The sequence below is a fragment of the Taudactylus pleione genome, unplaced genomic scaffold (genome assembly GCF_031769625.1).
Source record: "Taudactylus pleione unplaced genomic scaffold, aTauple2 ptg000372l, whole genome shotgun sequence".
NCBI classification, from domain to species: domain Eukaryota; kingdom Metazoa; phylum Chordata; class Amphibia; order Anura; family Myobatrachidae; genus Taudactylus; species Taudactylus pleione.
Window position 1 is genome coordinate 632,156 of NW_028284773.1, and position 26,743 is coordinate 658,898.

Here is a 26,743-nt window from a genome sequence, read left to right on the forward strand (position 1 = left end):
GTGCCGCCTGGTCCGCTATTATGGACATCTGTTCGCTGTATTTCATTTAAGGAAGGCACTGCCGGCAACTGTATCTATTAGAGTGCCCCTCTACATGTATCTGTATCTATATATATATATATATATATATACTGTATATATATATATATATATATATATATATATATACATACACACAGTAAACTTGTTTTTTGTACCTTCAATGGAGTGCTGGTATTCTATCTGTTTGGAGTACCTTTTTTAAAGGTTGTACCAAGTGGATTGCTTTGTGGTATAATATTCTATACATGTGACACCGCACGTCATGACTTCACGTGGCGCCAAGAAACTATGTGTATGCCGCGCAGGGAGGGCTAGTAAAGCCCTCCTCTGAGCCGCAGTTTATAATTCTGCCGGCAGAATATGTGATCCACCATATGGGAGGGGGGAGGCGATGTCTCGACCGCGATTGGGTGGGGGGGAGGTGGCCAGAAAACCAGCAGCATCTAAGGCTCTCTTAATTTTTCTCTCAGAGAGCCGCCCCTCAAGACCCGACACCCATAGGCAGCTGCCTAGCGCCGGCCCTGTAAGTGAGACATCTCACTCCACATGCTGTTTTAGCTATCTTACCTTTACAAACTTGAACAAATAAATAAATGTATAAAAAAAGCTCCCCATCTCTAACAGGCCTGGCTACTCTGCTCCACGCCCAGGACATGATTCAGACCTGCTCGCTAGGAATGCGTTCACTCACAGCTGGCCGATTCTCACATTGTGCGCATGCGTATGCATGGAAGTGCGCGTGCGTGAACCAGTGCGAGAGATCGGGAAGTGATCGCTCGCTGCGCATAAGCAGCCCAGCAGAGTGAGTGACAGGAGAAGCCGTTTGTGGGTGGTGACAGGGGCTGAACATTATAAATGGGGGAGTGGAGGTGCGAACGCAGGCATGCCTGAGCGTCTTAATGCCGTATCAGAGGTGTGCATAATTAACAGGCAGAGTCATAGTACACATCACCTGGCTGGTTTTTACACTGGAGTGCTCACAGTGCTTGCAGTAGGGTAGGGTCTGCCACAAGTGCTGCGATGGCATCCGATGGTAATCGATGTACAGATGGTTGCATACACTTCCTGGAGATGACGTGCACAAGTGGGTGTCTTAAGACAGGCTAGTGGGCATCTGCATACACAAAGTGATCGCTCGCCGAGACATAGTGGGCGTGCTAATGCCTTGCCGTGAGATTGCCTGCCTTGCTGTGGGTTGGCCAGATTTGCATATGCTGGGTGCGAGCGTACGCATCTAGCGAGCGTGTCTGAATCCAGCCCCCAGTCCTCAGGGCATATCCAAACAAATTTTTGGGTCCCCTCACTGCAATGTGGCATCATTTTGCATACTGTAACTATGTTTCTCTTGTCTTCTAGTTATGCATGACATGCTGCAACCCATGTTGTCATTGTAGACATTATAGAATGAACATGTAGAGGAGACAAAAATATAAATGTCACTCACTCATCTGTTTTGTCATCAGTATACATGTTCCTCTGATAGTAGCGTATTCCCAACCAGATGCCCAGTAGCAGCAAAAGGATGAATGCAAAAGCTCCAAACAATATCCCAAAGAAAGTATTCAGGTTGATAGTGAGGTTCTCACACTGAGATCCAGATGTGATATACATAGAACTGGGCATACATCTGAGATAGGATAAATGCAGAAAAAGTATAGGTTATTATAATGGTTTCCCATAATGTAATTGTAATACAGAACATAGCAATCAGTAAAATAAAATATATTTGGCTTAAAATTTATTGAACTAAAATATACACATTGCATTAATCATTTGCATTGTTTAAATTTGTCATTTTCAGTAGCTAATTCTACAGTATATGCTGCATTGTGAACTAACATGTGCTATTTACATCGAAGAAGTCAAATGTACATTAATAGAAGGCTAATGCTATTTTTAATTGTAGTGATTAGGGATGAGCGGGTTCGGTTCCCTGAGAACCGAACCCACCCGAACTTCGGGGATCCGGGGCGATCCGAGCCCAAGCTCGGATCTCCCTGTCTGCCCCGGATCCCTCTCCCGAGGCAAAACCTCGAGATCTGCTGTTGGATCTCGAAGTTTTGCCTCGAGCGGCCATTTAAAAAAAAAATGCCTTTGCCTTTAATGGGCAAAGTGCTGATTGGCTGACAGAGCCGTCTGTCACGGCTCTCAGCCAATCAGCATTATGGTGCTCATTTGCATGTAGCACGGACTCGTGAGATCCGTGCTACATGCATCTGTGTGATTGACAGTGACACAGAGCACAGATGGGCCAGTGAGACCCGTCTGTGCTGCTGTGTATTTCAATGACACAGATGCACGCACGGACCAGGAGATCCGTGCTACTTGCATCTGTGTCATTGATACAGAGCACTGACAGGTCCGTGAGACCCGTCTGTGCAGCTGTGGTAAAAAAAAAAAAAAACCTGTGTAAAAAAAAAAAATGGCGTGCCCCCCCCCCCCCAAAAAAGAGCAACCAGCCCCGGGCATTAGAGACCCAGTGCTGGGTGTGCTTAAATACAGGGGACAAACGATGTAGGGGTCCCCTGTACTTAAGCACAATCAGCACCGGGCTAGTCAGAACCAGCGCTGGTTGCCAAAATACGGGGGACAAACGACGTAGGGGTCCCCCGTATTCTGCGCAACCAGCTCTGGGCTCTGATCCGGTCCTGGTTCTGGAAATACAAGGGAAAAAAATTAGTAGGGTTCCCCTGTATGTTCCAGAACCAGCACTGGACTTTTTCTAGCGGGGGGCTGATGCCACAGCCAGGGGAGCCCTTTCACCAGGCCCCCCAGCCGCAGCATCAGCCCTGACCGCTAGTCAGCCCAGGCCGGGGATCCCTGGAGAGCTGGGGACCCCCCCAATAAAGAGGTCACCCTCTCCAGTGCACCCCAGGCCCAGGCTGATAGCCCGGGGCTATCCCCGCCACCCCTGGTGGCGGTGGGTGGCGGGTTGATTGTGTGGTGTAAATAAAGAATATCAAACATTGTCTTTACAAGTAGAACTGCAAGTCCCAGCAAGCCTGCCCCGCATGCTGGTACTTGGAGAACCACAAGTACCAGCATGCAGGGCATTAAGGGCCCACTAGTACCTGTAGTTCACCTGTAAAAAATTTTTAAAAAAAAACACAGGACACACACACCGTGACAGTATAAGTTTATTAAACATACACACACACACACATGTACACATACTCACCTATGTAACCTGTAGCATCGGTCCACTTGTCCGGTAAAGTATCCATAGGGGACCTGTGAAAAAAATCGTGGATCGCGTTTTCGTTTTTTTTTTTGCCAAGTCCGGGGATGCCTACTTTGGAACGAAGAGGACAGAACCTCGCATAGGAGATGGTGAGTATGTTTTTTTTCCACAGGTCCCCTATGGATACTTTACCGGACAAGTGGACCGATGCTACAGGTTACATAGGTGAGTATGTGTACATGTGTGTGTGTGTATGTATGTTTAATAAACTTATACTGTCACAGTGTGTGTGTCCTGTGTTTTTTTAAACATTTTTTTTACAGGTGAACTACAGGTACTAGTGGGCCCTTAATGCCCTGCATGCTGGTACTTGTGGTTCTCCAAGTACCAGCATGCGGGGCAGGCTAGCTGGGACTTGCAGTTCTACTCTTAAAGACAATGTTTGATATTCTTTATTTACACCACACCACACAATCAACCCGCCACCCACCGCCACCAGGGGTGGCGGGGATAGCCCGGGCTATCAGCCTGGGCCTGGGGTGCCCTGGAGAGGGTGACCCCTTTATTGGGGGGGTCCCCAGCTCTCCAGGGATCCCCGGCCTGGGCTGACTAGCGGTCAGGGCTGATGCTGCGGCTGGGGGGCCCGGTGAAAGGGCTCCCCTGGCTGTGGCATCAGCCCCCCCACTAGAAAAAGTCCAGTGCTGGTTCTGGAACATACAGGGGAACCCTACTAATTTTTTTACCCTGTATTTCCAGAACCAGGACCGGATCAGAGCCCAGAGCTGGTTGCGCAGAATACGGGGGACCCCTACGTTGTTTGTCCCCCGTATTTTGGCAACCAGCGCTGGTTCTGACTAGCCCGGTGCTGGTCGTGCTTAAGTACAGGGGACCCCTACGTCGTTTGTCCCCTGTATTTAAGCACACCCAGCACTGGGTTACTAATGCCCGGGGCTGGTTGCTCTTTTTTTGGGGGGGTGCACGCCATTTTTTTCGTTTTTTTACACAGGTTTTTTTTTTTTTTTTTACCACAGCAGCACAGACGGGTCTCACGGACCTGTCATTGCTCTGTGCCAATCACACAGATGCATGTAGCACGGATCTCCCGGGTTCGTGCTACATGCAAATGGACACCATAACGCTGATTGGCTTCCTGTCTGCCACTGCAGTGCCACTCCTAGATGGGCCACATGTTTGTGCCGCCCACTTGTGTCACTTAGCATAGTCATCCAGCTACCTCGGTGCAACCTTTTGGCCTAAAAACAATATTGTGAGGTGTGAGGTGTTCAGAATAGAGTGGAAATGAGTGGAAATTAATGTTATTGGGGTTATTAATAGCGTAGGAACAAAAAAAGGCCAATTTTATGTGATTTTAGTGTTTTTTTTTATTTTTTAAGAAAAAATCCAGATCCAAAACACAAAACCCAGAACCCAAAACACAGAAGGGTGGTTTTGGCAAAACCAATCCAGATCCAAAACACGAAGAAAGATCCAGATCCAAAACCAAAACACAAAACACGAAAAGTGGCCGGTGCACACCCCTAGTAGTGATACAGTGTCCCTACCCGTACACTACTGTATTTGTATGATTTTTATAGCAGCTTAGGATAGTTATGAATAATGAGATACTCTTACATAGATGGTGGAGAGTATTGCTCTCAAGGTTCACAGACCCCCAAGGAAACTCTTTTGTTCCCTCCAACATTATCACCACTACAATGTTCTATAGCCCATAACATTACTACATCCAATCTGTAGAAAATAGATGTAAATAATTTATCCCATTCCTCCATGTTCCCTTCCTGTACATGAACACATACCTATGTTTGTTATGTTCTACTTTGGTGTGCTATTTAGGCTCACTCATACCTTCTAGCAGCTACAGTACCTATCACCAGAACTCTCCTAATAATACATGAGGAAGAGAACAGTTAAAGGTCAATGAATGATCTTTTAACTGCTCATATTATTCTGCATCAGTGTTTAGTGAGCATGATGGTGAGGATGGAAGTAGAAATAATGAGGAAGGAGTTGTCACACCCCGAGCCCAGTGGAGAATGGAATAATAAAGCCACTCGGGCCTAGTGTTACAGACTCGGCTCATAGTTCTCCCTAGTGCAAAGACTTAAAAGATATGTATGGCTACCCATAGTGGCAGATATAAAATGCTGTGTGGTTCTTAATCTTCTTGCTTTAATATTCTCTCACAATATATGATACATGGAAAAAACACATATCAATAAACATAGTACAGGTCTGTAGGGATCCAACAACTTCTGTGGATCTTCACCATAAATATACAGTATGTTGCTCTTAAATGGGAAAATGACCAACACCTCTAGGCACCATAAATGATATTACCATTACTAGAATGAAGAATTTTCAGGGCCCATCATACATTCTTTAGATTGTTGTTACTGTTCCCAATCCTTTTTAGGGTATTCCTGCAATCCTCATGGGGTGATGGTTTAAATCTTGATTTTGAACTTGTGTTTTTTAACTAGATTTTTAACTTGATCTGTTCTTACTTTTGTTTTATTCATGTACGGAAAGGTAAATATTGTTTAATATCCTTCCTGAAATTTAAATTGTAATGCTGACACTACAACATCCCTTTATTGGAATGCAAGGAGTAGGATTTCTAGCAGTTGAACGCACCGCCATTAGTGGTTTCCTATCAATGGGAAGATAATACCAATGTGATTATCTTTTTCTTGCTAGAATGCAAACATTTAGAAGATAGAAGGAAATTATGTTCCACTCATTTCCAGTATTTCCACTGTAGTTGGTTCCGGAATAAGGGGAAGTGATGTGATAGTGGGAGCTTCCATCTCTGGTATACTGTATAAGGACAGTCAATTTGAACACATAACATCCATGTACTTTTGATAAAGACTGTATAGTCGAAATGCGTAAAGCATGAGACTCCCAAACGGACTACTGCGACTTTAGTATTCAAGAAGGAGCAGTAAAATATAGAGCCTTAAAGACCTTTCAAAATCGCCTGTTTCTTTACTTCAATCTGGTAGGAATGCTGGCACTACTTGTGCAATATTTGTGTCTTACATACTGGATTTTATTTAAGCCTTAATGTGAGTGTGTTTTTGTCTACGTCCCTACTGTATTACACAAGCACCTCTCTCTTGTAATTTTGTTGTACTGTGAGGATTGCAGGCATATCTTAAAGAGTAATGGGAAAAGTATTAAGAATGTATGATGGGCCTTGACAATTCTTTACTCTAGTATGAGCAAAGTCATAAGGAGAGGTGGAGGAGAACACTGATCATAATCTTATTCTGAGTACTTATCTAACATTAATTTTCAATATTATTATAATAATTTTAAAAAATATATTTATTTCTATAGCACTTTTCTCCCCAAAAGGACTCAAAGCACTTTATATATTTTGCAGACCGTGAGACTACCATCTGGAATATGCTCAGTTGGTGGTTTAGGTCATTCATATCAGTATTGCCCTAATGGTGCTTACAGTCTAAATTCCATCACAAACACATACAGTACATATTAGGGCCCATTTTTGCATGAAGCCAAAAAACCTACCAGAATGTTTTGTGACAGGGAGAACATACAAACTCCACACAAATAGGGATTTGGTGGGAATCAAATCGAGGACCCTGAGTGCTCTGAGGCCGCAATGCTAAGAGTACCACCATAATTATCTACTTAGCAAATGTACAGTACACTAGCCAAAGATCTTTGTGAAGCCTAACCAGTAGATAGTTAACCAATATCCCAACAATATGGGGGGATGGGAAGGACCTAAGCTTTCTTAAAAATATATTTTTGCCATAAATAAGCCTAGGGGTAAATTTACTAAAGATCAATTTTTTAAATTGATCAACATCACCCACTATTTACTAACACTTAAAAATTGATAGAAAAAATTGTCTATTAACCCCTTTACTGGTGTGGTCATATGTAATGCGACCGGAGCCAGAAGTGGTTCATCTGGCAAGGTCACATCATATGCGACCACTTCAGCCTGCTCAGTCCCATGGCTTTAGCAGAGGAGATCCATTCTGCACAAGTGCAAAATGGATCTCCTCTGTCTCCCCGAATCCCACGGATGTGATGAGGCAGTCTGTGACCGCCGACATCACTGCAAGAATCATGCCCCAGAATGTAATGCATATGGCGCTCTGGGGCGCATGCGCTAAAAGTAAAAGTGCGAGGAGGGGAACATAATTCCCCTTCGAGCACCGGTATGCTGATCTCTGCATGTGCAGATATCAGCTGCTGCAGGGGGGACTGATGATCAGACTCCCTGCTCCATGCTCCACTGTGCTCTGCTAAGTTGGGGGGATGGTGGTAGGACACAGGGGGTGGGGGGTTATTTGGGGGGGCATCTTTTAGCCCTGGGGTGGCAGGGGGGGTTATGCAGAACATCAAAATATTTTTTTGTCTTGGGAGGGTGAGGATATCTAGAATTTTTTTTTTACATATATACAGTGACACATAGGAATTGGTGGATGACTAAATTGGTCACCCATTGTCCCTGGGGTTGAGGGCTCTTCCACATACACCTATTATCACTAGGAGAGGGGGGTTGTTATTGCTGGGGATCTTTTGACACTGAGGGGGCTATTTTTGATGGGAGAGTTAGGGGGATGCAAAAGATCTCCTAGGTATATTTTTTTAACTAAAATATTTAAATATATATAAAAAAAAATACTTTTAAACTTAATTAAAGTCAAAATAAACCAGGACAATTTCTGTGCGGTTTGGACAAAAATAAATTGTCAGTAAAGTGGTTAAATACTCATTAGTATATTAAGCAAGAGTTGATGTACAGTAACTGTTGGTTTGTGCTTTAACTATTCAGGGAGCCAATCAGAGCCCCAGAACAAAAACAGGTTCCTTGCAATTCATTACACTACAACTGAATAGCTGCACATACAAAGACAGGTCACTTACAATTAATCACACTGCAGCTGCGTAGCTGCAGGTACAAAGGGGATGTGGTTAAGATACCACCATCTGGACTGCCGGCCGTCGGTATCCCGATGCTGGAATCTCGACCAGGGACTAAAGATAAGCGTCTAAATTCTGACGCCTATCTTTAGCCAGATGTCAAAATCCCGATGCTCAGCATTCATAACCAAGGTAAGCTGGGGCTCCCTAGCTGTTAACCGCAGGGGGGAGGGTTAGTTTTAGGCACCCCCGGGGGAAATTAGGGTTAGGCACCCCCTTGGGATGGTAAAGGTTAGGCTAGGGGAAGCGGGGTTAGGGTTAGGCACCACTGGGGGGAGGTTGGGGTTAGGCACCCCCGAGGGAGGTTAGGGTTAGGCACCAATAAGGGAGGGTTGGGGGGGAGAGAGGAGGGTTAGGGATCATACGTGCCCCTGTCGGGATCTTCATCCTTCGGGCTTTCAGCGTCGGTATTTGGTCCGCCGGTAATAGATCCAGCGGCATTACATACCGATTCCGTACAAAGAAAGCATCCCAGCTGTAGTAACAGACAGGACCAATAGTCAGTGCGGCCATAGAGAGTCCCGGTTGCCTAGCAACCGCTAGGTCCATTGGCCATTGCAGCTGGTGGGATACTGTGCCCCGGTCACTTAGCAACTACCAGGACCAACTGGACCTGTGAGCCATTGTGGCAGCTCCTAACAGCAACAAGGAGGAACACAAAAACACACTCCTATATGCTACATTAGGAAAAAAACACTAATGAACAGCCCTGTCATTAGCAGTCACATAATGTGACTCTATAATAGAGATGTGTATTGTACACCTACAGTTTCCTCAAATATATCAAGATATTGAGAAAAAAAATATTCATCATGAGTTTATGACTTAGCACACCAAATGGGGCTAATTGTTGTACCAAGAAAAATGTGGCTAAGCCATGACAGGCATCTTTTTCAGTCAACAGTTGACCCAAGTTGCCTCTTTTTCATACGCTAATGCGTCAAAAGAACGAGATACATAACCATGTACAGCACTAGCAGATTTGCTTACTATAGCTGAGCAAAAAGATGCTAATCTGAGAAACAGGCTGAAGACCTGGGACTGATATGACTGAACCACGTCATGTATTCCTCTATGTAGCTAGCATGAAATTATACTGTCATGATTTAGAGCAAAGTGCAAATACTAGGATCCCAATACACAAGTTTGTTGATAAGTGGCTGTAGTGCGAAAAAGATGCTAAAATATGAAAGTATGAAACTCGCAGTGGCTCAAGCATTTTGTGCCATATAGCACAGAACACTAGGGGGTAAATTTACTAAAGTTAGAGTTTTTAGAAGTGGAGATGTTGCCGATAGCAACCAATCAGATTCTAGCTATTATCTTCTAGAAGGTGCTAGTTAAATGTTAAGTAGAATCTGATTGGTTGCTATGGGCAACATCTCCACTTCTAAAAACTCTCACTTTAGTAAATATACCCTTAGGTGTATGAGGACACATCTGTAAGGTGGAGATGAGCAGGTTGGAATTGGATTGGATCTTGACACCAAGTTCTGATCTCAGAATGAGACAAAACATCATCTTTCATGAACATCAAAGATGATGTTTTGCCTTGATCTGAATTTGGTGGGAAGATGTGAGCCAAACCTGAGCCACTCATCTCTACTACTAAGATCTCTCTGGGTTACTGGTTGTGTGAAGTAGAAAAACATAATAGCTACATAAAAGCCTGCTGTTTGGTACCTATAAACAACATTTAATTGAGGAGCATCATGGTAATGTTGTATCAATTTATAACACATAAGGAACTACTTTGATATATCGGGTGTATTGAGATCTAACAAGTGATCAGAGACAGCATCATTTAAGGGTCTATTTAGTAAGCCTTGGATAGAGGTAAAGTGAATGGAGATAAAGACCCAACCAATCAGCTCCTAACTGTCATTTTTCAAACACATTCTGTGACATGGCAGTTAGGAGCTGATTGGTTGGGACCGTTCACATTATCTCCATCCAAGGCTTAGTAAATAGACCTCACAGTCTGTTTAAATCTATGTGCCTTAGATTTATTGTCTTTTTAATATTTATTACTTAAATAGTGTATTTATTACAGTTAAAGATATACAGATATACATAAATTAGATGCTTTTACATTTATATGTGTTTTTTTTCTCCTTAGTGGAGAGTCACATCATTATACACAGTACTGTTAGTGTTTTTTTTATAGTTAATTATCCTATAAACATCCTGCAATAAAGGAGGGAACATAACATTAAAAACATATAAGATGAAATTGTATATCAGTTTTGCTGTCCTATATTGTAGGCTATCCCGCACTCAGCTCCTCTGACCCCAAACGAAGCTTCACTGCACATGCGGCAGGCCGCTCAGAAGAGAAGAGTCATACAGAAGGAAGGGAGGAACAGCATCTGACCCATCCAAACTTTTGGGCAGTCCTAGTTTTACAAATTTGTCCAAGGAACTTTTTAAAATGTTGGTTAAGGTAGTGTAGAAAAAAAAACGGTAGTGAATAAATCCCCTTCAGTATTGGTACCTGAAAGTAACGTGCAGTGAGGGTAGAAGTGTGGTCCCCATGCCCATAAAGGCTGTCATAAGAAGAAATTTGTCCCCTCATGGGCTCGCTTAGCGTGCAAGGCTTTGGGCATATATTGCCCCTCTATGTCCATGTGGATAGTAGGGAATGACGTTGGACAGTAACTGATGATGTCAAGGTACAAATACTGAAGGGGATCTATCACTACCAAATGTACAATAAGCGGACCTTTATTTACAGTAGTATCATAATCTATCCTTCAGCTTCTTGTGGTTGATTGCTTTTGCCTGTTCAGTCTTTCTTTCCTTTTTAATATGAAGAATCTAATTATGGGTACGTACCCACTGGTGTTTGCAATTTGTTTTTTAAACTATGGCAGATGTGATTAAAAAGAGATATAACCCCTACTGAATTTATGTATATATTTTATGTCTGTGGGATATGTTTGAATAAGTGCAATGCAAATTGGACAGTAATGAAACATAAATATGCCTCATTTGGTACAGTCATCTTTATTTTCACTTCAGTTAGCGTGCGCTAATGGTGGTAAGACAGGTTGATTGCATAATTTTATTCATAGATACACACATTAAAGTTAATGCTTGATCAGCTTTATGTTATGTACATTATATTAAATTCTCAGTACACAGACACAATAGAGATTTTAATGAATTGACTACAAACTGAATGTATGTGTTAAATTACGTTTGCTACTCAACTTGTAACTGTTAATGTTAATGTTACATGATTGACAACAGTTAAAATTTTCAAGTTCAATTATATTCACACATGTTCAAATTAAATTATTTTTCACCACATTATGTAATATTTATTTATGTGTTTATTATGTTTATATTGCCTAATACACTCATGTCAATAGTTCACTTTTTTCCAATTTCAGTGACTAGGATCGAATTCTTTATTATCTAATAAATGTTTAAGTGTCCAGTAAAATGTCTAAATGCCATTAACATGAGTGTGGTGCCACAGTTAATGTTGCTCTGGGAGTGGTTGCCTGGTGATATACATATTTAATTGGCCTCCTTTGTGTTGGAAAGGATATTAAAGAGAATCTATGTTGATGATAGTGAAATAATTAATATCAACTAACAAATGTATCATTTCAGTGGGACATTCCCAATTTGTACACCTTGAAATGGATGGTGCTTATGCTGAAGTGCAGGGAGTTTACCAGAAAGTAGATGTGATTGGTTGGAAAGTGCATGTGGTGGGGGAGTGGTTTGTGCAAAGATGGGGCTTATTTTGTTTTGATTTGGCCTGGTGAAATGTTTGGTAGTATGACTTATTCCAGCTTATTGAATGCTCAAGATAATATACAGAGGGTCTGATACAGAGTTTTGCGCTTTTACACAGCAGCTGCATCTTTGGACGCAGCTGCTGTGCAAAAATATGTTAATATCTGCAGGAGGCATCTGAAGAAAAACAACGCCTCCCGCTGGCATCTCAGATCAGATGCCTGTGTACGAAAGACACTTAATCGGCTGTGTTGTTTTCAGCATCGGCCGTTTGAGTGAGCCTAAACTCATTTGCTTGTTTACTGGCTTAAGTGTACTGGTCACTTGCAAAGCCAATAAATCTGTGTTGCAAGATGCAGACACTGGCCTCTGCTGACATGCCCCCTTTTATGAAAACGCAGACAGCACCACCTCATCTCCAGCACCAAATGTCTGCAGCATGTCAATCATGTTGCAGCTTGGGGGTAAAGGACCTGTTCCATACATGAGCAGAACGCAATCCCCCTGCCATCAGGGATGTACGTGAATCATTGGGTTTGTGTACATATCTGCATCAGGCCCAGAAAGCAGGAGCAGGTCAACATATCAGCACACAATACACTTTGAATAAACATCAGAGAATGACTACTTACTTGCAGCTAAATTCTCCTTCAATAAGTTCACATGTACCATCATTCTTACAGTATGAAGTTAGAATGCAATTTGAAACACATTCAAAAGTTTCATTATTCAAGGTGTAATTTTCTGAATAACAACTTGCAAAACCCTGCAGCTCAATTAAAGTTACTGTGGAAAGAAGTTGACAAATTATCAACAAACAAGCAATCATATATAAGTTAGCTTTTTAATAACAATATGAATTTTTAAACCATTGGTTCTCAAGTCCGGTCCTCAAGTACCCCCAACAGGTAATGTTGAGGATTTCTGTCTGTGGAAGCAGGTTGGATATTTACTGAATACATGAAAGGTAACGAAGAGTACTACGAATTAGGGCCACACTCTCAAGATATAAATCAATGATAACTTAAGGTAAAATGTAACATTAATTAGGTAATAATAAGATATCATAGCACTATAAGTCACAAGAGTAGATAACCATCAATGCCTGGGTAGGATAGCAGGTATGCAGGCGGACAGCAACGCGTTTCATCCACCACTGTGAATTTTTACAAAATTGCTCCCTGGATCGAGCGAGATACTTCCTGACTGTCTGAGGAAGCCGCTGATACCAATTGGAGGCAGAGAAACGCATTACGAAGTCCTGCTCTTGGATATCCCACCGCACAATCTGATCCAGCACCTTTGGATCTAATCTATTGGTCAATATTTGCCTGTCTGACTCCAATGTCAGGCTATTTCCAATTGGAGGACACAGGAAACACCAACAAAAGGTTCAGTCCATACCTATAATAACGTATACTCCTGATGGAGTTCATTTAAAGACTGGAGCAAGGACATGGTTTACTGATTATTTGATGGCTGGATTTATTTATACATATACAATAGGTGTGCTCTACCAAGAGAGGATTTATTACAGAGGATATCCACCTGAGGAGAACATTTATTATAATAAAAGGGAATTCCCATCTACCTATTACCCAGGTGACGTAAGTGACTATCCTATATATTTTATCGCTGATTTGTAGCTACTAATCCTACTAACAAAGCTTCTAAGGAATTACCCTTAAATCAGATGCAAGGAGCATACTAACATATAATCGAATGCTATCTACTACCACTATCCACTGATAAAATGGAAATCTAAGGACTCATGATTTTCATATGAAGTGCAATATATTTATATACTAGTAATCTTGGCTAATTTTTAGTTTGATTGATTGGAGTCCCATATCATATCTGTGTGATTATCTACTGTGTCTAATCATGTATTTGTCATCATGTGTCATGTTTGTTACTGGGTAATATACCAAAATATATGAATTTTTATTTCAAATAAATTAATTATTAATCATCATTCCTGTTAGTTTTACAGCGCTCTCTACATTTTTGAAGGGTTATATCTTCATCAAATTTGCTATTTTATTTTCTATCAATAGGTTGACAATACCTTTTAGAGTGCAGCAGTACACCTAATTTGTTGGTCACTGTTGAGACCCGCGCCCTTTTTCTTTGTTTACAGTTGATGTGACATCGCTAGACCTGCTGGGGGTAATGTGTTTGGTGCTGTTGGATATAGTATACAGAACACTACAGGATATGTATTGGCCAGTAGTAGAGTAGGTATAATTTTCTGGGAATAATTTACTATGAGGTGTAGTGGATATATGTGTTTTTTGAATGGATAGTCATGTTACAAAAGAAGCAGACATATCGCTTCTCCTAGAAGGTCCCAATTTTCATTTAATTTCATTTTGTTTGCCTTTTACCCTTGGTATTGGCTACTATGCTCTTGATTTATTGTACATTTATCCTGCATTTCTCAAGATTGCCTAATACTTTAAATGTTATTTCAAGTTTAATAATGAATTTACAATAATACACTGTACTTATTTTTACTTACACTTTTCGCCTTCTGTGACATTAGAAATTATAAGGTTCACTGAACGTTTGCCTGGAGTTTGTGTCTGAAGATATGTCACTAGCTGATCATTCAAAAATGTAATTATTGTGGTGTTTGCCACATAAGTAAAACGAGCAGTAAATTTTGCAGAATAAACAGGATGATTCCTGTTACTGAAAAAAAAAAAATCATACAAAAGGTTAAAAAATAAAGATCAGTAAAAAATATTGAAATAATTCAAAATAAATTTATATTTGGAGTGTTCATTCAATCTGGAAAAGTCCCAATATGTATTTTAACTTTCCAGTTGTAAAATCATGTCCAAGATTAAAGCAACAAACATAAATGTTTTATAGTTTTAAAGTACTGAATAATGCTTGTTTGATAAAGCTAATACTTTAATTAGACTGTCAGACGTATTCACATAGGGCACAAACTACTCTTAAAAATGTACACAAAAGAGCATATTTCTGCACATTGAGTATGTTTGTCAGCACAAATCTTGAAATGCTTTAGGCTCTGCATAGGCAGCATATGCCCAAATGCCAAGTCTTCATCATCATCAGTGGGTGTTTGTATCAGCCCTGTAGCAGATGCAATAGCTACACCTCCTAACAGGTATATACAGTATAACAGTGTTTGTCTGCATAAGATTCATTTGCCTGAACATGTCCTTACTGGGGATGGGTACAGGATGCCGGCGCTCGGGATTCCGATGGTCAGACTCCTGACACCGGCATCCTGACAGGGTTAGGATACCGACACCTGTCAGTTGTAATCCTAGCCCTCCCCCTCTCCCTACCCTTAACCCTCCCCCTCTCCCTACCCCTAACCATCCCTCCCCATTGCCTAAACCTATCCTCCCCCTAGTGCATAAGCCTACCCTCCCCCCTCCCTGCACTCTAAACCTAACCTTCCCCCCTTAGTGCCTAACCCAAACCCTCCCCCCAGTGCCTAACCGCTAACCCTAACCCTCCCCCTAACCCTGCTACTTACCTTCGGAATTATTTTGGCGATGGGTTTCTGACAGGTGACAGGTGACGGGTCTCCGGCACCGATATTCTCAGCATCTGTCATCTCGACTGTCGGGATATTGAACGTAGCCCCCCTTATTGTACTCATGTTATGTCAGACTGTTTCTTACCCTTCCAGTTGTAAAGAGGGGTAAGTGATAGACATAAGTGCAAGTATGCATTGGTGCATATGTGTCCGTTCTCTTTGTGAGCTTGAGCAGTGTGAATTAGCACAATTTACACTATGAAAACTCATGTACTGTACATACAAATCAACATCATGCCAATATAGTACAGCAAGTGGTCACTGAGAGAAAGTTCTAGCAATTTAGGATATGCTATCTTTATGATAATTTTTATATGTTTATTCTGTAGTAGATTAATTAAATTAATTCAAACAAATTGAATTTTGTTGTGGAATTGACATTTGCACAAAGATGCAATGTTCCAGTGGTATAACCTTTGAGTACAGCTTTAACTTTGAAATGTCTGCTGCAGGTACAGTTATACTTTGTGAACTGGGACAAACAGTGTCAATTCACTCGTGTTTGTTTTGAATTTCAGGTTCCAGGTGAAACAGACTTATGATGATATTTCCAAATGGAAACTCTTAAACCTAATTTAGCAAACAATGTATGACATCCCAAACCTAAATGTGGAATGAGGGATATTCTATTTTGAAAGTGTTTCATATTTCTACAGCAGTAAGATAGAAATATCACACAGACAAGTCCCAAGGACATGATTCTACGGTATGCAGTCAGGATGCCGACGGTCTAAATGCCGACCGCCGGCTTCCCGACTGTCAAATCCCGGCAGGGTACTATTGACAGGCATCGAAATCCCGATGCCTGTCATTAGACCTACGCTAATCTACATACAACAGTACAATCTCTGCATTTCAACTTCCTAAAGTGCCTATGACCACTATGTATATTACATAGCCATAAACTATGCATTATACAGTAAAATACAGTTGAAAAACAATTTTTGGGATAATAAAGACATTTCACTCACTGGGGGGATTCCATGTCAATATCATTTTCCTCAAAGAGATGTGTTACATTAATTGGAGCATTATTGAGAAGACTTTTAATCTGCATAAAAAGAAAAACAAAAGATTAACAGTGTAAAACATACATTAACAACTGCCATTTTTAGGGATTATGTTTTCCCAATTTGACTATGGTCCCTAGTCAGTAGAGTAAAACATAGTTTTATTGCAGATTTAACATTATCTTATCTCCCAGGGGAAAATTCTTCAAAGTAATAATTATGTTACTTATCACTCTGGAGTCCCCACTCTGTTCTACTGACCATGCATGGGGGCACAGTACAAATTGAGTTTCCGGGACCATTACTATAAAAATAAGTAAATAAAAGCATTTTTATTTTTTAAAAATGCTATTTTAAAAGTTTAGATAATTACAGCATAATATATGTAATAATAATTTTTTTACAGTTTGGTTTTGTTTTCCCTGCAGAAAATATATTTTTTGCTGTTGTTGTAACACAATTCATTTTAAATAGTGAGAATTGCATTAATAAATTATCTTACCATACATTGGTAGAGTGACAATACTTGCTATATATAGTAGGCTCAATCATGCAAAGACATACTCAACAGTATATAACTATCAACTGTAGCCCCTTATGTATATACAGCTTGTACTACAGAAGTAATGGGTCTCTGGTTATTACATAAATGTAAACAGGGGTTGTGTGCTGTAACAATAAGACATTTTGCACTCCATTATATAAATAAGCAACATAATGTAGAGGGAAGCAGTAAAAAAAAGTTGTATTATTTAAGGATAGATCATTATAATTTGAGGTCAGTGGGTGTCATTGTCTTCCAGACTCCAATGTCTTTTACAAGTAGAAATAAAATATGTCTATTTGAAGACAGCATTATCTTCCCTGAGAGAATATGTAAGACGATACATAACTTTAATAAGAAAGTTAAAAGAAGTACAAATACAAATTCATTTTAATCATCAACACCTCAAGTTATCCTAGCAGCATGGTGTATTATAATATAATATACATACCTTTTTATAAGCTTCTTGGTAAGTAAAGTTACCTTCAGTAGAATTTACTATCATAATTACAGACCTCTTTTTCAAATCTAAAGGCAATATATAAATAGTACGAGACATTATATCAACATTTACATCATTTTCATTTTTTTAACTATATTTATTAAAATCATCTTTGTAAAACAAACAAAAAAACTACCAAAAACAAACAAACACTGGATTGCCATCAGGATTACAGGAGAATAAAACATTTCTTATTTTAGATCACACTGGTGTATAAGACTTTTAGCATACATTTTATAAAACAAAGGTCTCCAGTCAGCCTCAGCATTTGAACTCACCTGGGCTAAATTGAGCCTGGAATATGTTGATGCTGGTTGTTGTGCATCTATCACCAGAGAACGGCGGGACACAGTCACATTTAGGAGTGCAAGATGACCCAATCCTGGTGCATGTCCTATCATGGCTACAGTAATTTGCCTCACATTCAGCACAGGAACATGATGTGCCATCACCTGTAGACAGAAATGAGTGCAGTAGTCAGTGTATTTGTAGATACAGAAGTGTCAACTGTAAAATTGCTGTAAAAAAGATTAAAAGATAAATATAATGACAAATATAATCTGGCTAAATAAGTTTCACACAAAAATGTACAAATCGATATTGAACAAATTAATGGATTCAACTTTGAACATCTTTCAGGGAAGTTTGTAAACTTATTATAATCATTTCTTTTTGAGAGGCTCTGACAAAAAAAAAAACAATCAGGTATGAAACAGAAACTTTGTTTTTCATTTGGTGGACACTTACTTCTACTATTTACACAACAAGTATGCCTAGATATGTGCCTGTCATGTCTCGTTACACATACACTGCATATGTTTGCGACTACCAATGGAAGAGGGTGCTGCATCTACATTTGTGTGTTTGCGGGTCCTCCTGATAATGTGTATGGTGGAAACAGAAAAAATATTTTTTGCTATTTTTTAAGTTTAACTTTTCATTTTTACTTTTTGTTTAAAATACTGATCGGCTTAGCCTCATTAGGTACAAAATATATTCCTTCTAACAGTATAGGGATAGGTTTGTTTTCTACCACCAGTCATCACCTGGAGATATAAAGTCCTTTTGCAGGCTGTACACCCATCTGTGATACAAACCTGACCTGAGCTACTGTGCACAACTTTACTACAATTAAATATTATATTACTGCTGGTACTAGCTAATGTAAGGGTCATTTTCATGGAACCTTCACTACTATATTTCTCATGGCAAACACTGTGATTCTGCACTAGATCTTATAATTATATATACATAAATAGGGCATTGTATGTGTATCCAACCATATGTAAATTGTTTATTTGAATAAAGGTAATTGTTGGTGGTGGAACAATGTCTAGAGGAGAAGAGGATTACTCCTTAGTGAGGCACTCTTATGTAATTTTTTTTTGTATGTATCATGAAAATATAACTGAAAGATATTTTTAAGAAAACAAATATGCAGAAGAAAGGATATTGTCCTTCTAACTATATTTCTGAGCATATAAAAGGGCAGTATTTATTTAATTATGGCGGCAATACAATAGTAATGTCAATTGGGACAATATTAATAAAACAATGATGGGAACACCAATTATAGTTCACATTTATAGCACTTGCCATGTGCAATGCACATTGGTGACTGGCATCTATTCGGACACATAGTGGACTGTAATCTGTGTCTTGCAGTTGTATTGGTAAACTTGGCCACACCCACTGTCCTTCCATAGGCTGTCCTGTAGTCAGTGATGTTGACCTACTACATAGGTATAGCGTTACAATTTTGTAAACCTACAGCCTAGAAATGTTAGATTTATGGGTGTATTTTGTGTTTCAGGTATCTTACCATAGGTACAACTCAAACTGTAATGTATAAATTTGACAGAATTATGCACAGAGCATACAAATGGTGCATAGAAAGCTTCAGAAAATAAATGTTGACACCTAGCTAGGGACTACTAGGTCCTACCTTCAATTCAGTAAGATAGGAAACAAAGACATTTGAGGAATAGACGAAACAATCGTACATAAATAGAATTATCATATGCAAGTGTTGGCTGACCAAAAAATCTGAATACATTAGTGATGGATACTATGGAAGGAGGAGGAAAAAATTAAAGCACTTGTTTAAAACAAAATAACCTCCATCAAATATAACATATGAAATGGGATTTTCATGGCCTGCTACTTTGTAGAATCAAGAATCAAAGATCCTGAAGCTTTCATTGGGCCTGATCTTGTAATCAGTGAGGGAGCAATATAATTTGGATACTAGCAGCAAATTCGACAGGAAAAGATTTATATGTTAGCTAATATATGTTATCGTATGCTTAAATAAAATGAGCGAAATGAAAGTGAGTATTACACCAGTTTACGTGTTAAAAGTGTCGTTCTCATATATGGAAAAGTCAATTAGGGTGCGTTTATGCTAATGCGGCTTATGCAGGCCAGCGCATACAGCTGATATATTCTGCTTCTAGTATAATAGAAGCACAAACTGATGATGATGCCTTGTAAAGTAGGCATACCTGTATATTCTGCCGATGTGTCCAACTCTGTATATGTGCTACAGTATATGCTTTTTCTCAGTGCTTTTTAAAAATGTTTTAAAGTAATTTACACCTATTTTGCTACTCTTCATAAAACCCAATATATTCTATTTGAATTTACGATTGCACTTGAGCAATTCTTAATGACTGAACCAGAAGAAACTTAGTAAAATCCTGACCTTTCACCAATTATAATATTGCTTCATTACCTAATATACGTAATCATTATTCAATACAAACTGAAACAGCTCTGAGCACCTGCAAAGGAGATTGGTACAACTTATAGAGAAAATGTTTAGTTAAAAAAAAGTTCTTCTTAAGAAGTTGCCACAATTTCATTTATTAATGTTCAGATAAATAAAAGTGATATTAACGATGCTCACTGCTTAACCCAATATACCCTGGTTTTGCACCAGTGCTCCTTAATGATCAGCCCAGCACAATTCAAGGTTCAGTCCTCAATGGGCCTGATTCTGAGTAGCTTACAGCTCCATAGGTGGATGCATTGGGGTTGGGGATATATTGGTAATGAAATACCAATACGACTATACACATGTTTTCATGCGTACACAATGTGTCACACACTATTTTTGCATATGCAGTCACAACCATCATATTCTCATTTATGGCTTAAATAAACAATAAAATAAAATCTTATTTTTTTCAATATTGATCTGTTGTAATCTGCATAGGAAAATAAATTCCTGCACACTATAAATAATTGAAAACACAATGATCAAAGTTAGAGTTTCCTGAGACTCCTCCAAGCAACCAGATTGTGAATGGCTGCAATGAATGGGAGTCCCAATTACCCCTTTTTCTTTTTCTTTAATGATTTTGCTTCGGTTGCCTTTAGTTTGTGAATGTTTTTTTTTAGGCGGTTGGGTTGTTTTCCCATTTGGACGATGACAAATTAAGGAAGATGAAAATAATAAAAATAATTAAATTTTTACTTAATAAAGTAGTGAAGGTGGGGTATGGATAGTTTTTATTCAATTTAAGCCTATTTGAAAATCATGTATGTGTAACTCATTTTTATCATCTGAAGCTGGTGGCAAAAAGATTTAGCAACAGAGGATTCAGGCAAAAAAGTCTAATAGGCAGAGAGTCCCTATTATTTGCCAAGCAATCACATGCATTTTGCCACAATACAGTAGTAACCTGTGATTGACTAGGAGGTGTAGGGAAAGGTTTTGTTAAATCTGTCATTCAACAATGTGTGCTAATAGCAAATGGTTGCATATTTTTTTTCCAAGACTTCTTCCCCATTGGATAACTACTGATCATGACAGAAGAAAATATATTATATTTCCCATTGTAATATCAAGATCAAAGAATGTTTTGTATAAAATAAAATGGTAAAAAAAAAGAATTTGTAAAGTCTTTTTAAATTAAGTAAAAGTTTGTTTGAAAAGATATGTGTATGCATTTACTGTTTCCATAATAATAATAATAATAATAATAATAATAATTATTATTATTATTTTGGTATGATGGATCCTGTTTTTGGGACACAGGAAGGGAAGGGATGGGGAACTTGTGCTGACCAGCCTGGGGCTGGGTTTTTCTATATCAGGTAAATGTTCACTTATGGTCTACAGTCTTATTGTACAACCTATACAGGTTTACAGAACATTGCTGGGAACTCATTGGTTGGGAAAATGAGTGCAGTCGCGCCAAACAGGCCACCTCGGTATGCCTGGTCCCATGAGATTCGGCGTCGGGCAATGTGACTAGGATGCATCAGGGGACTCTGCTGATATAATATGTGACACTTATATATCTGTGTGTGAATGAGTCTAACACTTAGCATGACAAGTGCTACGACGCAGCAGCCACAGCTTTTTCCACACTAAGTTCCAATTACAGTCTCAGTTGCACACAGATATACAGGTGTCACATATGAAATTTATCAGCACAGTCTCCTGGTGCATCCTAGTCACATCACATTGTGACTAAGACTCAGCAGAGTTGCACAGGACCTGACATCTCACTCACGCCAGGTATATCATGCTGCATGGTGTACTGAGGCTAAATGAGCAAGGACACATGTGTACTGCTCAAAGTGGATTGAAAAATGTTTCTGATCACAATACCCTTTATCATTCAAGATCCAGGGCGGAATGCAGCAATGGGAGGAATGTGGTCAAACCCCAAAATGCGATGCATTGCATGTGTCATTCTGCACATGTGTAGAATGACACCAGAGGGACTTCTGGGTCATAGACCCGGAAGTCCCTCATTCGCAAAGGACAGCTCTAACAGAGCGAGCTCTCATTTGTGATTTTCTTCATGCCTACCGGCATAACTAACGTTGGCATGCTTGTGTTGAGTGGCGGGATGCATACATCCTGAATGCGATGCATCATGTCTCCCACCCCCCACATGAGAAAAATACAGTTACCATGTTAAACTGAATTGTTTTTTTACCATCAAAAAGTTCCTTCTCCTTGAAAAATTGTAGTATCTCCCCCGCCTGTCCTGGTCTGTTCTGCCTCTATTGCTATGGTAGGAGACGTTGGTGGGAGCTCACACCCCTGCTCTTATTGTGCATGAGGCAGGGCAGATCACCATTGAATAAAACAAATGTGTCTTCATTCACCTAGCGTTCGTTGCACTATATGTATGCGAGAGGCTTGTACCGACTTATATGCTCCATGATGAGTAGCCATGTGTACTTTTTCAGAAATTTGGCATATATATTCGTATATTAGCCGCACACAAAGTCGCTCACAGTGTACCAGGATACTAGATTAGTGTTACAACAGAATTGTTATTGAATGTGTATAAAGTCGCAAGGTAAAGCATAACGAAGAAGTGCAAGCAATGCCAGCCCCAGTAGTCAGTGTGCCCTTGCAATGTACCTTTGTCTCATTAGTGATGCGACTAAAACATAGGAAGACAATTTGTGCTGCTAAGTCACAAAGTCTGTGGACTGTGGCGTACCTGTGTTGTCACCATACCTGATATTTAAAATGTAATAATCAAACAAGTTGTTATCTATATTTCAAAATGTAAGCAAAATATTAAAAAGTTTAAGTAGAAGAGTAAAAAGAATAAAAATGTAAAGTGTATTAAAAAGGAGCTGCTCCCTGTCCTTAAAGGTGTGCCACTGTTTGGATTGTAATAATTGATACATCAATATCAGACAATTTTACATCAATAATTGTTGTTATGAACCAACATGTGTTTCTTACTCATTGATAAAATAATTCACAACAAGCTATTTGTGTCTGTGTTTTGCTTATTTGTATCAGTTTCCTAAGCTACACTTTTATCAAAGTATGGTATAGAGTAAATCCCAGATACAATCGATAGTATATTCAAAATTTGGTTTTGTATCAAGAGTTCTGATTAGTTTGTCTTAACAAGATATATAATGTTATCATTTTGCATAAGTAATACCTAGGGGTATGTTTACTAAAGTGCAGGTTGATAGAAGTGGAGATGTTGCCCATAGCAACCAGATTCTAGCTATTGTCTTCTAGAAGGTTCTAGATAAATGTTAAGTAGAATTTGATTGGTTGCTAAGGGCAACATCTCCACTTTTAAAAACCTGCACTTTAGTAACTATACCCTCTAGTGTTTCCACAGTTCAAAATGGTTCAATATACTGTAGTCACTCATTTAGTAATTTCAATTGAATGCTATATACTGTACCTCATGTATGTTTACTGTATACAGATTTCACTCTTCCTCTGTATCAGAGTATTCCTAAGCTCGTTCCAGCAGAGGTAACAGAAATGTCTTGATATTGAATACCTAAATTCATCTATAATATTTCCATCTTGTACCATTAAATGATTATTTAATAACAGAATAACATTAGCTTGTCTCAAGCAAAATCTGTGATAAATTGTTATTCTGTATCAAATCTGGATTTGCAATTGGATACTATGGGTCATATTCAATTAGCCGGGAAAAGTGCCATTTGGAAAAAAGTTTTCTCCGATTTGCACTTTTCACCTAATTTGAAAGTATCTCCATATTCAATTCCCCAGAGTTTTTCGCCTACACAAAAACTCCATAAGCACAAACAGGTGGAAAAGTTTCTCAAGCAAAATCCATATTTTGGGGTACAGATATGGGGACTTGGCTCAGAACCCTTTGGTCACCCCCCCCCCCTAATTACTAATAGGGCAAAAAATAAAATAAAACAATGACTTAATTCACCCCAAAAAAGACATCATTTTTGGGGCAAAAATGAAAAAAGTGTTGGAAATTGGAAAAAAAGTGGGAGGCCTGGTACCTTGGGGGGCTATATGGTTGGGACAGGTGTGTTGGGGATTGCACGAGGCTGCAGCAGGTGTATTTTTGAGATTTTTTAAATCTTCATTTTAGAGACATCAAAATATACTAGTACCAATTTTTAGGTACCCCAAATTTAACCTCGGTACTTATTTTTAAGAAAAAACATTGCTTTCTATAATTTTTCCACACGTATGCAAAAATACATATAACAGCCCTTTGTGTAAAAAAAAAAATCACTAAATACCTTTATTAGGGCTACTAGTACTATTCTATATTGAGTCTCAGGGTCACTGAAGCTTTTTATGGGTTACAGACTGATTTCCCCCCAAAAAGAGAGGTCCTTTTCTTTAGTTTTGCTTTAGAGAACATTCACCTACAGTATCCGCGTTTTCACGTGTTTTACAATTGAACAGGGTGAAAAGCGGGGACGCGCATGGAGAAAACATTGCGGAAAAACAGGCGAATGAGGTGAATTCATTCCGCTTTTCACCAGACGGCACTTTTCGCGGCTAATTGAATTCGGCACCTATGTATCTCATGCACAAATCCTGTATCAGGGTTTTACACAGGAATATTCTGTGTGGAGATTAAGATATATTAATGCCCTCTATCAGGGTTTTAAATATTCCTCAATATCAGAGTATTTGAGCCAGTCACAGTATATATAGAGATTCAAATTGGATAACATGTATCTCCTATATATACCCTGTATTAGGGTTTTACCATTCCTCTGTATCAGGGTGATAACGAGCTTATTATAGCATATGTGACCACTATGTTTATATGTTATACTCAATTGCTATGTAATTCAAACTGTTGTACCATAGCAGAATAACATTAGCTTGTTTATATTGATATCCTGTACAGCAGTTATTTTCAACCTTTTTCAACTCGCGACACACCGAACAAGATTTTAAAATTGCTAAGGCACACCATCAGTCCCCCACGGGAAAAACACATACACATTGGCCCGCATGGGAAAAAAAACAAACACTCACAATTTGGCCCCCCACAGAAAAAATAACACACACATTGCCCTTCACAGAAAGAAAAACAAAACACAACTGCATTGGTTCCCACAGAAAAAATAAAATAACCAGCTTAGAAGGCTCACTGTCGCCTCTGTCCTGTCCCTCATTGGCTGGGGTTGCACAGTCACACTCAGAGCAGAGCTGGGAGCAATTTGCAGGCGGGGATGCAACACGGCGTGTTTGACCTATGTCACACCACCGCGTCTCCATAGGTCACAGCCTGGGCATGCCAGAGCCTCCCAGAATGGTGCAGCACTGCCCAGGCCAGCATGACAAGTAAATTAAGCTCTGACTGCGCTGACCTCACAGCACACTTGACAACTATTCGTGGCACCCCCCACGACACGTGCGTCCTTCTCCGCATGCACAGAAGGACGCCGGAGGGGCTTCTGGGTCATAGACCCGGAAGTCACTCCCCCGCAAAGGGCCGCTCTTACAACAAAGCGGTCCTTTTCGGTGATCGACATGCATACCGACGTTACCAATGCCAGTATGCATGCGATGACTGGCGTAATGCATCGCATCGTGAGTGCGATGCGTCATGCATCCCGCCCAATATCTAGAATCTGATTTTCTGCTATGTGCAACATCTCCACTTCTTCTATAAACCCGCATTTTAGTAAATATACCTCTATGTATTACCTATGTAGAAAAATAACATTATATATATGGTTAAGACAAACAAATTTAAACTCTTGATACAAAACCACATTTTGATTATACTACTGATTGCATTTGGGATTTACCCTAAACCATATTTTGATAGAAGAGGAATAGCTTAGGAACCCAATACAAATAAGCAAAACAAAGACACAAACAGCTTGTTGTTAATTATTTTATTGATGAGTATGCAACACATATTTAGGACAGGGAGCAGCACTTGTTTAATACACGTTCAATTTCTATTCTTTGCACTCTGCTACTACAAACTTCATATTTTGCTTACATTTTGAAATATAGATAACAACTTGTTTGATATTTAAATATTAAATATCACATACGGTGACAACACAGTTGATTATCATTGTGATAAAGAAGGATACTTAATAAATAAATATTATACTTTAGCTGTGTGTATTCTGATATACATTTTTTATTCGTAGGTAATTGACGTAATATGAGGTGGTAGATTTCATGTTAATCTTTTAATGTAGATCTTATGAAGATATGTTTTAAAAAATATATATGAGAACATAACTAAAGTATCAAGTTGCCAGGACATCCATTAAAAAGTAACACATACTGCATATTTTTTTAAAACTCTTAAATAGATAAATCTATGTAAATTAGATGAGTAATGAACATCTATACTAATTGATCCATATTTTCACTTAAACT

The 26,743-nt window shown here is 39.3% G+C and overlaps 1 protein-coding gene across 1 annotated transcript in view; it reads right to left on the bottom strand.

Annotated features, from left to right (window-relative positions):
- Window positions 1-1,482: 1,482 nt before the first annotated feature.
- Window positions 1,483-26,743, bottom strand: part of MUC4 (mucin 4, cell surface associated) — a 256,422-nt gene continuing 231,161 nt past the window's right edge. Inside the window, exons 50-55 of the mRNA XM_088444695.1 lie at window positions 17,877-18,050; window positions 17,548-17,624; window positions 16,514-16,593; window positions 14,484-14,656; window positions 12,595-12,748; window positions 1,483-1,669 (exon numbers count right to left, since the gene is read on the bottom strand). Coding sequence (XP_088300821.1) covers window positions 1,483-1,669; window positions 12,595-12,748; window positions 14,484-14,656; window positions 16,514-16,593; window positions 17,548-17,624; window positions 17,877-18,050 — 845 coding nt within the window. The remainder of the gene's footprint in view (window positions 1,670-12,594; window positions 12,749-14,483; window positions 14,657-16,513; window positions 16,594-17,547; window positions 17,625-17,876; window positions 18,051-26,743) is intronic.